At 54.1% G+C, this 13,311-nt stretch overlaps 1 protein-coding gene across 2 annotated transcripts in view; it reads right to left on the bottom strand.

The window, feature by feature from the left end:
* The window catches only part of DPP6 (dipeptidyl peptidase like 6), a 532,157-nt gene that overhangs the window by 473,512 nt on the left and 45,334 nt on the right, over nucleotides 1-13,311 (bottom strand). Inside the window, exon 1 of one of the 2 annotated variants that reach the window (XM_053671915.1) lies at nucleotides 1,885-2,027. The exons of the other annotated variant lie outside the window; for it this stretch is intronic. Within the exon in view, the coding sequence (XP_053527890.1) occupies nucleotides 1,885-1,935 (51 nt within the window). The 5' untranslated portion in view covers nucleotides 1,936-2,027. Of the gene's footprint in view, nucleotides 1-1,884; nucleotides 2,028-13,311 lie in introns of those variants that run through there. 2 annotated transcript variants of the gene reach the window in all.

The following is a 13,311-nucleotide window of genomic DNA, read 5'->3' as shown; positions in this document are numbered from 1 at the left end:
GGTAATAATGACCAATTTAAGAATTTGCCAGAACACTTCAAAGCAAAGCCTCTGTCTCATTTCCCTCCCAGGCCCTTGGGTGCTCGTAAAAATATGATTGGTTGCTGTAGACTTTCTTTAGGCTCCATTCGACTTGCCCTAATTAAACTTATTATCAGCCAACACAGAGAAAAACATTCTAAGGGGACCACGTGGAATGGTCTCCTTCAGAGGACCGGTGTGAATGGTATTCACCTTCCGGTTCTTTTATTTTCTCAAGTCGAAACCTAAAGGGGGTGGCGAGCACCTCAAAAGCCATTGATAACGAGATGCGCTATGCCATGACGTGAGAAGAAATGCCCCTTCCACCAACGATTTAAGTAATGAGTCAATAATGTTTTTTTATTACTATTATCATTATAATTCATGCAAATCCCTTCTTTTGCCTCCGTCCTACATGGGTAGGTTTTCTTAGCACACTGCAAAGCGTCCTATAAAAGAAGCTTTATGGGTGGCAGCGGGGATTTAATTGGAAAACATCACTCCACATTTCTGCCCAGTTTATACAAGAAATGACGGCCAAGCAGGGAATGGGGGAAGGGGGGGGGCAGATGGATTCACACAAACAAGCCATTAGGTCAGCAGCCAGCTGAGAGGTCCCGCTGGTGCAGGACCTTAAATGGGGGGGGCATGGTATGGGGGTCCTGCAGAATTACCCCCGGATACAGTCACTCCCAAGGCTGTAGCAACAGACCAGGGCCTGCCTCATTCCATAAGTCAACTTCTGAACGCATGCATGGCTCCCCTTCCGCCCCCGGCAACAGGTGTCTGGCTGTGGGCATGATTAAGCACGCTGAGAACGTGCTCAATTCGAATCAATGTTTCCCTGCTTGTCTGTTTGTTTGAAGCAAGACCTCAGAATGGACTGCTGTCTGGGTGATCTCCAACGGCTCCAGACCTTGACCCTCCAAAGCAAAGTAATGGGCCATTCCTACGTCTCGGTCCCTCCCTTATTAAAAAAAAAAAAAAAAAAAAGTACTCTCGAACAATTAAAAAAATAGGGGCCCTCCTCCAATCACCCCACAGCAACCCTGAAGGGGTTAAAACATCACCCCAACACAGGCACACACTAATTTCAACAGAACAAGATGGCAACCTCCATGTCCTCACCAGGAGCTGCCAGGACCCCAGCCGCCCTGCCAGGCCCACGCGGGGAACTGGACCACAGGAACACCTAGGTGGGCCTGGGGACAGGGGAGGGGTGGGCTCACTGCGGAGGAGGGGTGCTGCAATCCTGAGTTTGCAAAGTTATCCACACTGAGATGCCCCTGGGTGGTGGTGGGGGGGTCATCTTTCTGAAATCCAGGGCCCTGGTCCCCAGGGGAGGTGGGTGGCCGAAGAGGACTGGTGTGCTGGGAGGGGACCCGAAGCTCAGCCAGTCACAACAGGTCTGGGGACTCAAGCCAGAGTCTCCATGGGCATCAGATGGGGGTGGACGTGGCCCTTCCCTGGCCGGGGGCCCTCCCCTCTCTGCGTTTGCCCCAGCACAGCGCAGGGTGTACGCACTTGGAACTCCGGCAGAGACCCTGCCTCACCTCCACACCACACCCCTGTCCCAGACGCCAGCCACATGCCCAAAGCAAAGGAACCCAGCAGCCACAAAGTTACGATCTGCAAATGAACGCCTGATCCTCTGTACCCCGCAGCTGCCACCAGGGGGTTCGGGTGGGAAGTGGGGGAGGCGCTCCCGCCGGCAGCACAGGAGTCTCGGTTGGTCACCGCGGAAGGATCAGGACTCGCGAGGACAGGACGCCCCCTACCCGCCTCCCCACACGACCAGCCCCGGCCCCATGCATCACTCCCCACTCTGTACTCCTGGCCCCGCGCCTGGCAGCGCGCACTCACCATCACGTTCCCCTGCATCTTGGCGGTCTTAATCATTGCCTTTTCCTTCATGCTGCCCAAGTATGAACGCGACTCCTGGTCCAAGGAAGAGTAACTTAATCCATTGTCTCGGCAGGGCTCCAAGAAGGGACCACACCAGCGCCGGCGACTGGGTGGAGTTGGCTTTTGAACAGAATATTCTTCCCGGTCTCCGGCTCGCCCACCTGCGCCCGCCCTGCTCTCTCCTCTGCCAGGCGGATCACAATAGCAATCAACTCTTTTGGGCAGCAGCCGAGAAAGAAAAATAAAAGCCTGAGAGAAGAAGAGGGTGCAGGCTTCCAGCTGCTTTAAACAAAAGCGGGAGCCGGGGAGGAGGACTGGCCGTGGGACCGGCTCCCACAGCCTGCGTGCCTGTGTCCGGCTGGCTCGCAGTCGGCGCTTAGCCCGAGACAGCTGCGCGACGCGCGCACGGGGCGCACTGAGGACACCGGGCGGCGCAGCGGCTCAGGGGCTCCTCCGGCAGGCAGCGCAGGGATCAGCGGTCCCCGCACTTGTCCCTGAGGGTGGGGGCCCGGGCGTGGTGGTGGCGGTGAAGCCAGGGGCGGGCGGAAGGGGCATGTGTGTGTGAGCGCGCGCGCGTGCGCGTACACGAGTGTGCTCTGCTTGGACTGGGCTGGACCAGAAAGGCTCGGGGGCATAAAGGTTAAGGCCGCCCCGGTTGTTTGGGGAGAGCTGGAAGTCCCCGGGCAAACATCTGCTCTGAGGCAGACGCCCCCTCCCCGTGTCCTCGTGGGGCCAGTGCGCCTGGTGCACATCCACTGGGTTTTACAAACACGTACCGCCGTAATTTCCGCGCCGGAGTCGCCCCCTCACGCCCGGGGGTGACTTGGATCGCACCAAAGGGGCGGGGGAGGCGGCGGGGGGGGGGGAGCCAGGGGGAGTCAGGCGCGCGGCTCCCCTCTGAAGTCAGTGTGGCGAAGCCTAGCGGGGAAGCGGACAGCCTCGGGGATGGCGGCGTATAAATATGCTGTTTGTTTCGGGTTACTAGGGGGCACATGTCGCGTCTCCATGGTTGCACCCGACTTCGCACCGGAATCTGCAGCTGCAGCAGCTCCACCACACCCACACCTTGCTGGACAGCTCCCGCGCGTGGCAGTGCACCTGGCTTCCCAGGCCCCGCGTCCCTCCGGCCCTCCGCCCCAGCCGCCCCCTACACTAGTGCCTTTGTTTCTATGGATCAGATCCTGTCAGCTTCCTCCACTCTAGCCGGGCGGCAAGGAATCGGCAAGGACCGCAGACACAGGGGCTGTTGCCCCCGGCCCAAACCAGCTCTGATTCCTGGTCCCAACCTCCACCCAGAGCGGCAAGTAGCCCAGAGACCACGCCCTGGGTTCCCGGATCGCCACCCCTGGGTGCTCCAGGAATTAAGTAGTCACAACCACCAGTTTGCGGTCTCAACCAGGACCACACAGGGACGCGCGCTCCTGAGAGCGCGCACGCAGAGGACCGTCAAATTCCAGCTCTGACCAACCCAGGAGGCTGGACGAGCCTACGGAGAAGGTTCCCACACGCGGCTTTCCTCCACCAAGGTCCAGGGCGCTCGGAAACCAGACCATGGAGCTGCTTCGAAGGGCATGGGCGCAACAGGCTTGAACTCACGTTGGGGGGGGGGGGGGAGGTGCGCGCGCACGCTCGCGCACTCTGCTCTGGAAGGCACCATGAGAGCCCGAGAAGCTGGGAGGGGTTTGAGAAACCTTTCTATTTTTTTACATTCACAAAAAAGTCACGTGCAAGAATGAGTAAGAGGCCAGTTTTGAACTTGCGCCAAAACAGCAAATTCGGAGCAATTACCACAGTAATCATAGGTCAGTTACTCACAACGCCCACCCGTGTGCATATATTATACATCATATGCATATGTATATATATATATGCTATATGGACACCTAAGCACACACAGGCAGTTGGTTTACAGGTGAAAACTACTTGTAACTGATGATTTGCCTTAAGAGGTAAGAGGAAGAAATAGGTGAACACAGTTCATTGCTTGAAAAACAGCTTTTGAAGGACCACGAATTTGGTTTGCTTAGAATGTGGCAGGTAACCCTGGCTGGCGCAGCTCAGTGAACTGAGCGCCGGCCTGTGAACCAAAGAGTCACTGGGATGATTCCCAGTCAGGGCACATGCCTGGGTTGCTGGCCAGGTCCCCGGTAGGGGGCGCGCTAGAGACAACCACACATTGATGTTTGTTTCTCCCTCCCTTCCCCTCTCTAAAATAAATAAAATCTTTGAAAGAAAAGAAAGTGGCAGGTAGATAAGTCTTCGACTTAGAAGTGCACCCTCCTTCCGTGATGGGGTTCTTCAGAGCAACTTTTCTGAATCGATGCACACGGCAGTGTCACAGGTCACCCTTGCACGAGGGACTTAAAACCCAGCCTCACATGGACCCAAAACACCGCCGTTCGAAACTGGGTTTTGACGTGGCTTCCAGCTGTTCTTTCTCTTCTTGATTCGAGGAGGGTCTGATTCGTTCTTCCCGCGCTATCTCCTCCCACAAAGGGCGGCCACTTAGAACCGCCTCCCCACAACCAGCGCTTCCCCCCTCATCGCCAGGGGATGGAGGGGGGAGAGGCAACCCAAGAAATACAGAACCCACACCTATTTTAGTTTGTCATGTTTATGTGTTTATTACCGCTTCCTTTAAATATCCCAGCAAACGGCCAGTGGGATGCTACGGATTAACCCTTCAGTTAGTAAGTGACTCTGTTAGTGCACTGAGAATTTCACCCAAAAGCTGCGGCCGACTGTTTCTGTCCGGAGTGTCTGTGTTCGCCGGGCCCTGCCCAGTCGCTGGCAGAAAGGCCCAGGGAAGCGAACAGGGCTGCAGGTGGGCATACAAGGGACCACTCTACGGAATCACAGAGCAAAGCAACTCTGTGTACTTGGTGGTGACTATTCGCTCCGTGCAACAGGGCTGTCTTTAGCCATTTTCTTCTGGAGTGCTGGGAAGCTCTCGTTGTTTGTTTTTTGGTCTGTCCTCCTGCTCCAGCCTTAAGTTCTATATCCATTGTGGCCTCCAGAGGCTCCCCCAGCTCACGTAGCTGGGACTGAACTTGGGGCCTTCGACCAAAGGTTCAGTTTCACATCTGACATCAGGTGATAGTTACAAGAGGAGGGCAGATTCGCTGTGTCACTTGAAGGTTAACTTTACCTCAGTGAGTTCCCCTGTAAGGAAACCCAACCCATGGGGTCCGCAATTTATAGAAGTGAAGTTCAAGGTGGCTGTGATGGGCAGTCAGCATTCTCCAGGCACGAGAAACCAGTGGGAAGCAAATGGGTCTATTTTCTCAGGAACCGGCTCACGTGAATTTGGAGGCTGACAACCTAAGGTCAGAGAGCCAGCGGCCCGGAGACTTCATGCTATGAGTTCCAATCAACAGACTGGAGACCCAAGGAGAGCTGATGCTGTGCTTTGAGTTGGAAGGCAGAAAAAAAACTGCCACCCTAGCTCAAAGCAGACAGGCAGAAGAAGTTCTCCCTTACTCTGCCATTTTATTATTTTTTTAAAGATTTATTTATTTATTTATAGAGAGGGGGAAAGGAGGGAGAAAGAGAGGGAGAGGAACAGCAATGTGTTGTTGTCTCTCACGTGCCCCCTACTGGGGATCTGACCCACAACCCAGGCCTGTGCCCTGACTGGGAATCGAACCTGGGACCCTTTGGTTTACAGGCCGGCGCTCAATGCACTGAGCCACATCAGCCAGGGCGCCATTTTATTCTGTTCAGATCTTCAACTGTTTGGGTGAGGCTCACCCACAGGACAGAGGGCCATCTGCTGAACTCAGTCTACTGATTCCAATGTGAATCTCATCCAGAAACTCCTCCCAGACATACCCAGAACAATGTCTGACCAATGACCTGGGCCTCCTGTGGCCGACTCATAAAATTAATCACCACAGTGCCTAAGAGTAAAAAGTGATTTTTTTCCTCTAAAAGAGGAAATAATAGTAAGCTATTATTAGTAGTAAGCTATTAAAAGAAAGTACTATTCTTTCCTCCAAAAGAATAGTAAGCTATTCTTTTACTCACAAATCAGTTCCTTCCTTCCTTTCTTTTTCTTTTCTTTCTTTTCCAGAGTAAAGTTTTTATTCACTCTCCAGGAAAGGAGAGGGGCACAGCAGCCTTCACTAACATTCTCTAACATGTGACATCATGTTAGATGTCACATGTTGCAGGGAAAACATCACTCATTCCATATCATTACATTTACCTATACATTTTCAGGATATTATCTTCGGCAGGGGGGAGGGGGGAGATCGGCCAGTACTTGTTTTATAAAATATACGGGTGTAATCACAATGGTTTGGAGAAAACAGTTGGGAATTAAGCAAATGAACTTAAAACATGTAGGGATGCTGAGGATGAGTCCAGCACAACGATTTTATTACAGGGAACAGTCTGGCCCTCAAGGACTTCGCAGCGCCTGGTAGGGGACATCAACTCTAACAGCCTGGATGACAACGATGCTTAGAATACATGCGCGATGCAGAGCCTGGGGGCTGCGTGGGCAAATGTCTGTGAAAGATGACGGAGGGGCGTCAGCTGAAATCCCTCTCGGAGCAGCGCTGCGACCTTAGCCACCCGGGAGCTGGAGCCGGCAGGAGGGGCGGAGGGATTTCAAAGCTCCAGGTGCTGATGCAGGAGACGGGGGCGCGGCAGAGGAGCGCGGAAAGGCGCATTGGGACCAGCAAAGACAGCCCTGTGAGCCGGCGGCGGAGGCCCCAGGTCAAGAACAGCAGAGCCAGACCCCCATTCAGAAGGAAGGAATGTGTTTGCCCCTAATCTTCCCTCCCCAGACACAGAGGAGAGGCGATGGGGGAGCTCCCACGAGCATTCTGAGGAGAGAGAGCAAGCAGACAGAGTGACCGGTGGTTTGGACGGTACAAAACATGGAAGTCCAGCGGCCTCTTGGTTTGTGTCTGGTGCATCCCTCAGCGGCGCCTGCATGGCCACGCCTCGCCACATGACCCGGAAAGGGAAAGCAGACGGTCACCTCGGTGACAATGTCACCTTCCAGCGGCTACCTGGGCCCTTAAGCACTGCTCTTTGTCATAGCTGGAATGGCACTTCTAATATCTTATTGAAGCTACTTACTTACGTTTCTGCCTGCCTGACCCACAGAGAGGGCAGGGGTACGCGTGCTTTCCTTTGCTTCCCCAAGCTCTCAAGTTGGGATGGAAAAAGACTAGGTGCTCAGGATGTTTCTAACATGTGAAGGAGGGAATGAGGCCGCCTGTGCAGAACTCTCTTCCACCGCGCCCTGTCAACCGAGAACTGAGACTGCACATGTAAAGATGAATCTCTTTTTACACCGAGGCACATCGCTCTTCTGATGAAAACGGTACCGGAGACCTGACGCGTGTGCACACGGACCACCCTCCAGAGCTCATTAGAGGGTCTCTGTCTTCCCCACTGGTTCGCCGTGTCACGGGAGACCAAGCCTCAAAGAAATGCAGTTCCTTCGTCCACTGGAATCCCACCCGTCTCAGGAATGAGATCGTTCCAACCCAATCCTTTATTTCACTTTATTTTTTCTTGTTGTTCAACTACAGCTGTCTCCATTTCCCCACCACCACTCCCCCCCCCCCCCCGCCTACCCCCACCTCCTACCCTCAACCCTTCCCCCCTTTGGCTTGTCCCTGGGTCCTCTATACATGTTCCTTGACTCGACCCTTCCCCTGCTTTCCCCTGTTATTCCCCTTCCCTCCCCTCTCTGGTCACTGTCAGTTTGTTCTTTATTTCCATGTCTCTGGTTATATTTTGTTGCTTGTTTGTTTTTGTTGATTAGGTTCCACTTATAGGTGAGATCACATGGTATTTGTCTTTCACCGCCTGCCTTATTTCACGCAGCACAATGCTCTCCAGTTCCATCCATGCTGTCACAAAGGGTAGGAGCTCCTTCTTTCTCTCTGCTGTGTAGAATTCCATTGTGTAAATGTACCATAGTTTTTTGATCCACTCATTTACTGATGGGCACACAGGCTGCTTCCAGCACTTGGCTATTGTAAATACTACCGCTATGAACATTGGGGTGCATAGGTTCTCTTGAATGGGTGTTTCAGGGTTCTTAGGGTGTAGTCCCAGCAGTGGTATCACCGGCCGACCCCATTCTTTACGTCAGACTGGCCGCAGCGGGCTTCTGTGCTGGGTACCAGGCTGCTGCGGACCAAGTACGCACATCAGGGGCCCTTTTCTCTCCACATACTTGTCTCTTGACATGCGTGTTGTACTTGTCTCGTGAATGAGTGTGTTGGGCTCCATGCAAAGTTTACAGGGGAAGGAACAAGGGATGGGGACCTGGCTGTGACCCCCCCCGCCATGCCTCACCCCTTCCACACCCGAGGCTGACCATTGGCGGTGCGACCCCTGAGCCAGGAGTGCCTCACTGTGACTGGTCCGGAGAGTCCTTCTGTTTCACGTGGTGTTTGGTTGGCACTGAGCACCTTCTCCAGGAGACGTAAGAGGCACTGAACTATTGACACACAGCACTTTTAAACGGAAGGCCATCTATATAAAAAAGCTTTGTCAATGAGCCACCATTGGACAGACCGTTGTTTCCTTCTAGAGCCTTTTCTTTAAAGAGTCACTACCACCCGCTGTTCTGTTGGTTACTCCAGTCTGCCTGGAGTTCGGTTCTTTTTCTTTAATTTTGGTGCAGCCGTTTTATTTATTTTTTATTTTGTCATCATTTTTTAATTCTTATTCTATGGCCGTTGTCCCATTCCCCCCCCTTTGCCCTCCTCCACCCTTCCCACCTTCCCGCTCCCACAGTCAAGTCCCACGCTGTCGTCTGTGGGCCAGTCACACATGACCATGTCGAGTTCAAGGTTAAAACACAGTCCTGTGAATCCAGTTTCGCGACGTCGGCAAGCGCGATCCTTCTTACATGGCCACGGCGTCCCTTTCGGTGACCTCACGTCCCTTTGTCTCTGCGCTAGGCAGACACACCTGCTTTTCCGGAACCGGGGTGGGCTTCTGCCGTGTGGGTGATGGACCAGCTGCAGGTGGCTCATCTGCTCGCCGTGCTGGGCACGAGCGCCTTGCAGAGGCTTCGGGCTTGTCGCTTGTCCTCCGACTCGGCTCCCGGCTTCTTCCCTCCCCAACTGCTACTCACTCCTCACTAAAACTCCCTTCCGAAATCTTGCATGACGCTGCAGTTTTGGGAACATTATGTATCTTTTGGGGATGCCAGACGCATTAGAATATAATGGTATGTATGGATAATCAATTACCATTTATTTCTATCGAGCCATTAAACAGATATGTCTTACTTACAAGGCGTAGCCATGCATTGAGTTTTCATGTTGAAACCAAATTGTGTTAACTATAGTTTTTGGTATTTTTAAATCAAGGGCTGCACTGTTTTGTGTGTAAACTATAAATACACTTGCGGTCTGTGATAACCACTATTAATAATAATATTAGTCCCACTGCCTTGAATTTATGTAATTTTTCCCCTTCTAATATGGAAAATTAATTAACCTAAAAGTTTCTGTGTGCCTGTGATTTAAAAAGAAGCATTATGTGTGATAACTGAGTAAGAACATTCAGCGAGTGGTAAAATAGTGGGAGAGACATAATTTCCATGTCTAATGTGGGGAAGGATAATAAAAGTGCAATTTTGTAACACCTGCTACTTACTATACATCTCAGCGATGCTTTTAAAAATTACCAGTTCCTGCATAATTAAGACAGGGGAACGTGGGCACAGAACCCCCACGCGCCTCTCCCCGTTCTGCTTGCCAATGAGGTGTGCCTCTGAGTCTCTACCTGCCGAAGGTGGCACTGTTGGCTCTGTCAGAGTGACAACAGATGACACCGAGGCAGCATGTTCCCTAAAGAGCTCAGAAGCCAGGGAAACAATGACAAGGGTGTGGCTTACAGGGCAAGCAGCGCCCGACACAGATCGTACAAGATGCACTCCCACCAGGAGGTGGAGAAAAGTTGACTGAAAGGACATTTTTTTCCATGTGTAGGGAAGACTGGGGGGGGAAAGCCAACCAAGGACAGTGCCACCCCGGCTAGTGACTGGGGAGCCATTCCCCAGCCGGGGCTGGAAGGAGCTGGGGGCAGGGAGGCGGGGACCACGTCCCAGGAAGGGCTGGGGATGAAACGCTGTAACCTCGCGGCCTCTGTCCCACCTCCAGCTCCTGCAGGGCCCTCACTGGCCCAATGCAGTCTGAAGCCAGGGGCAAGGACCCCTGCCATCAAGTGGCAGGACACTGAGCCGGGGGGAGGGGGGAGGAAGCGCCAGGCGGGTCGGAGGGCGGCAGGGATGGCGGCCCGTGTTAGGTGATAACTGTGCAACAGGCCCGCCCTGCGCTTCTGTGCACAGAGCTGCTCACAAACTCAGCGACTGCGTGTGCGTCTCGGACGTGCTGCCTGGTCCGGCTCACAACACGGGTTCCGGCCCCGGCGCCTCGAGCCCGTGTTCCCACTCATCTCTCGTGCAGCTCACGGTCTTCACCCGTGTCACTGACGTGTGACACCTGGCTTTCCTGTGTTCCCTCGGAGGTCAGCCCCTGGGTCCTGGTCTGGCTCCTGCTTTGAGTCAAGGCTGGGGCTGCGACCTGGGTCAGGTCAGGTCTGCCTCGGTCAGCGTGGGCCGCAGTGACAGAAAGCCCCGGACTGGGTGGCTTCTGAACAAGAGAGATTTCTCTCTCCCGGTCCTGGGGGCCGAGAGTCTAAGGTCAGGTGCTGACAGAGCTGGTCTCTGGGGTGGACCTGCCTCCAGGTCTCAGCTTCTCCTTGTCCTCACGTGGTGGACACTGGGCAAGCTCTCAATTGCTTGCCTCCCATATACATCCTGACCAGGAATCAAACCAGTGACCTTTTGGTACACGGGACGATGCTCCAACCGACTGAGCCACCTAGCCAGGACTCTCCTAACTCTTATAGGAGCACAAATGTCATTCGTACGGGCTCCACCCTCGTCACCGCATCCGATCCCCATCACCCCACACCCCCACGGGCTATCCCCTAACACCAGCCCACCCATCAGTCCTTGGATGAGACGACCCCTTCCCGGCCCCCCTCCCCGTGTCTGGCCCGTCACCCGCACTGCTCTCATGCCCCGGAGAGACACAGTCAAGGCCGAGCCACTTCCGATGTCCTGATCCGCTCTGTGGATTTATTCTCAGTCTGTGGGACACACGGCCTCCTGGACAAACACCGAAGACGTGTGCTACACCTGCCACCCGCACATACACGGTGACCGAGTTCTGGATGGCAAAGCCGTCTGGGGTGGCGTATGTACTACTTGACTGCAACGCACACACCACAGGGAACTGTCACAACACAGCCTGCCGCTGCCTTCACTGTCCCCAATAATGACAATCACAGACGGCCTCCCTTGAAGCCACCAGATCGAGCCCCCGTCTCCCCCTCACACCCAGCAACGCCTGCACGTGGGAAAGGAAGTCAAAATCTGGCCTCCGTGAGGCCTCCGTTTGAGGCGGAGGAAGAAACGCCCAGACCTGCAGGGCAGCCTGTGGGGAAGGCCAGGAGGGAGGTCGGCGGGCGGGACCCCCAGGCAGGGCAGGGGCGGCTTCGGGGGAAGCAGAGCCCCCGGAAGTTCTGGAAGGGCCTGACTCGGAAACCGTGCAATCATCTGAGGCCTCTGGGGCAACTTGGGGGGGGGGTCACAGAAGGGGACTCGGAGACGGGGGCCCGAGAACAAGTGTCTGGCCTCGGTCAGTGACTGCACTTCCTGAATCTCTGTTTCCCCTTCACCCCGAGGACTGTCCCCGCCGAGGCCTGGCTGCAGCGGGACCAGCCCCCCGGGGAGGTGTCCCCAGACTCGCAGGAAAACAGCCTTCGTCCTGTGTGGCGGCATTGTCCCCGGCCGAGGCTTCCTCCCCCACGCAGTGACCACACCATGGCGGTTCCTCGGTCACTCCTCCTCCACGGAGCCTTCCCACGGACGCACAGAAAACTCCCGTGTCGTTGTCCAGCAGGGAGGGGGAGAAACAGTGGAAATCCTGGCGCCCCAGCCAGGCTGGTGGCGTGTCCCCCACGGGGTCCCCAGACGGCGGAGGTTAATGACTGACTAGAAATGACCTGGGGCACCCACACTGGGCTGGAAACGGTGCCGAGAAGAGATGACATCATCACGCTCCCAGAGCTCGGGAGAACCTCGGAGAACCCTGGCAACGCCAGGGACGTTTTTACGCAATTTAGCTACGTCGTGAACTCGTGCTCCGTGTGCAGAAAGGACAGGGGACCTGTGGCACACGCAAACCTCATGCTGGGGGAGGTGTTAAGAAGGACACAGGTGCGGCCTGCATCCCACCGGGCACATGTTCCTGATATCTCTTCGTGTTTATAAGAAGGTATTCTCAGTGTGTGCTTAAATAGGCTCAGCCTAACCGGGCTGGATGCAGTATCTAGCTTGCACTCGCCTTAGATTAACTGATGTCTTAATCCTGCACCCACACTGGCTGATGGCATCGCATGCGAAGCACATCGTCCCGGCCGACTTAACATTCAGAGCGTATCCCCAAACGGTCTCCGGCGGAGCCGCTATGGCTCCCGTCCAGCATCTCGGCCAGAAAGCTGTGCGCCGGGCCTAGGGAAAGAGGACATTTCTCAAGTGGTAGAAATAGCTCCTTCCTGATAGAATTTCAGATTTTGTGTTGAGCTTAGCAGTTTAAATATTGACTAGAGCAACTAATGTCAGCGATTTTTTATACGCACACACACACACACAAACACACACACAGAAGGGTGGGGAAGAGTAGAGAGAGAATTTCTAAAGACACACTTGCCAAGATGCATAAACTGGAATTTTGTCCAATATTTTCTAAATAACTACAAAGGTTTTTTTTTTTTTTTTGCTAAGCCTGTTTGAAAAGGGAAATTATTAAATTTTTTATTGATTGATTTTAGAGAGAGAGGAGAAGGAAGGGAGGGAGAGAAAGAAAAAGAGAAACACTGACCTGCCATCCCACTCACGGATGGATTCATCACTTGATTCTCCCACACACCCTGACTGGGGATCACACCTTAACCTTGACCTAGTGGGTCGATGCTCTAACCAACTGAGCCACCTGGCCAGGGTCTAAACCTTGTAGGTGAAAGCTTTAGCCCAGTTTTGACCTTGAAATGTAGTCATTAAGGAAGCAAATTGTTCCCATTTTTAAAATCTCATTCAGAAGAGAAAAGGAAATGATCTGGAAGGAAAAGGAAATAATGGTTACATGTGTCAATGTGTTCTACGCCTGTGGACAGAGAGGGACGCAGTGACCCAGGTGATGGGGGGTCTGGCGCCCTCCAGACACCTGTCTACAACCCTGCCTGGCATTTCCTGCGGAAGCAGGTCTGAGTCGCACGGGGCCCTGACTCCCGGGCTGGGATCCCACGTGGAGCTGCAGATCAAGCCCCTTAAGG

The sequence above is a fragment of the Artibeus jamaicensis genome, unplaced genomic scaffold (genome assembly GCF_021234435.1).
Source record: "Artibeus jamaicensis isolate MK-2021 breed Jamaican fruit bat unplaced genomic scaffold, CSHL_Jam_final contig_718, whole genome shotgun sequence".
In the NCBI taxonomy this organism is placed as follows: Eukaryota; Metazoa; Chordata; class Mammalia; order Chiroptera; family Phyllostomidae; genus Artibeus; species Artibeus jamaicensis.
Note: the sequence above shows the minus strand (reverse complement) of the source record. Positions and strands in the feature narration are given on the sequence as shown.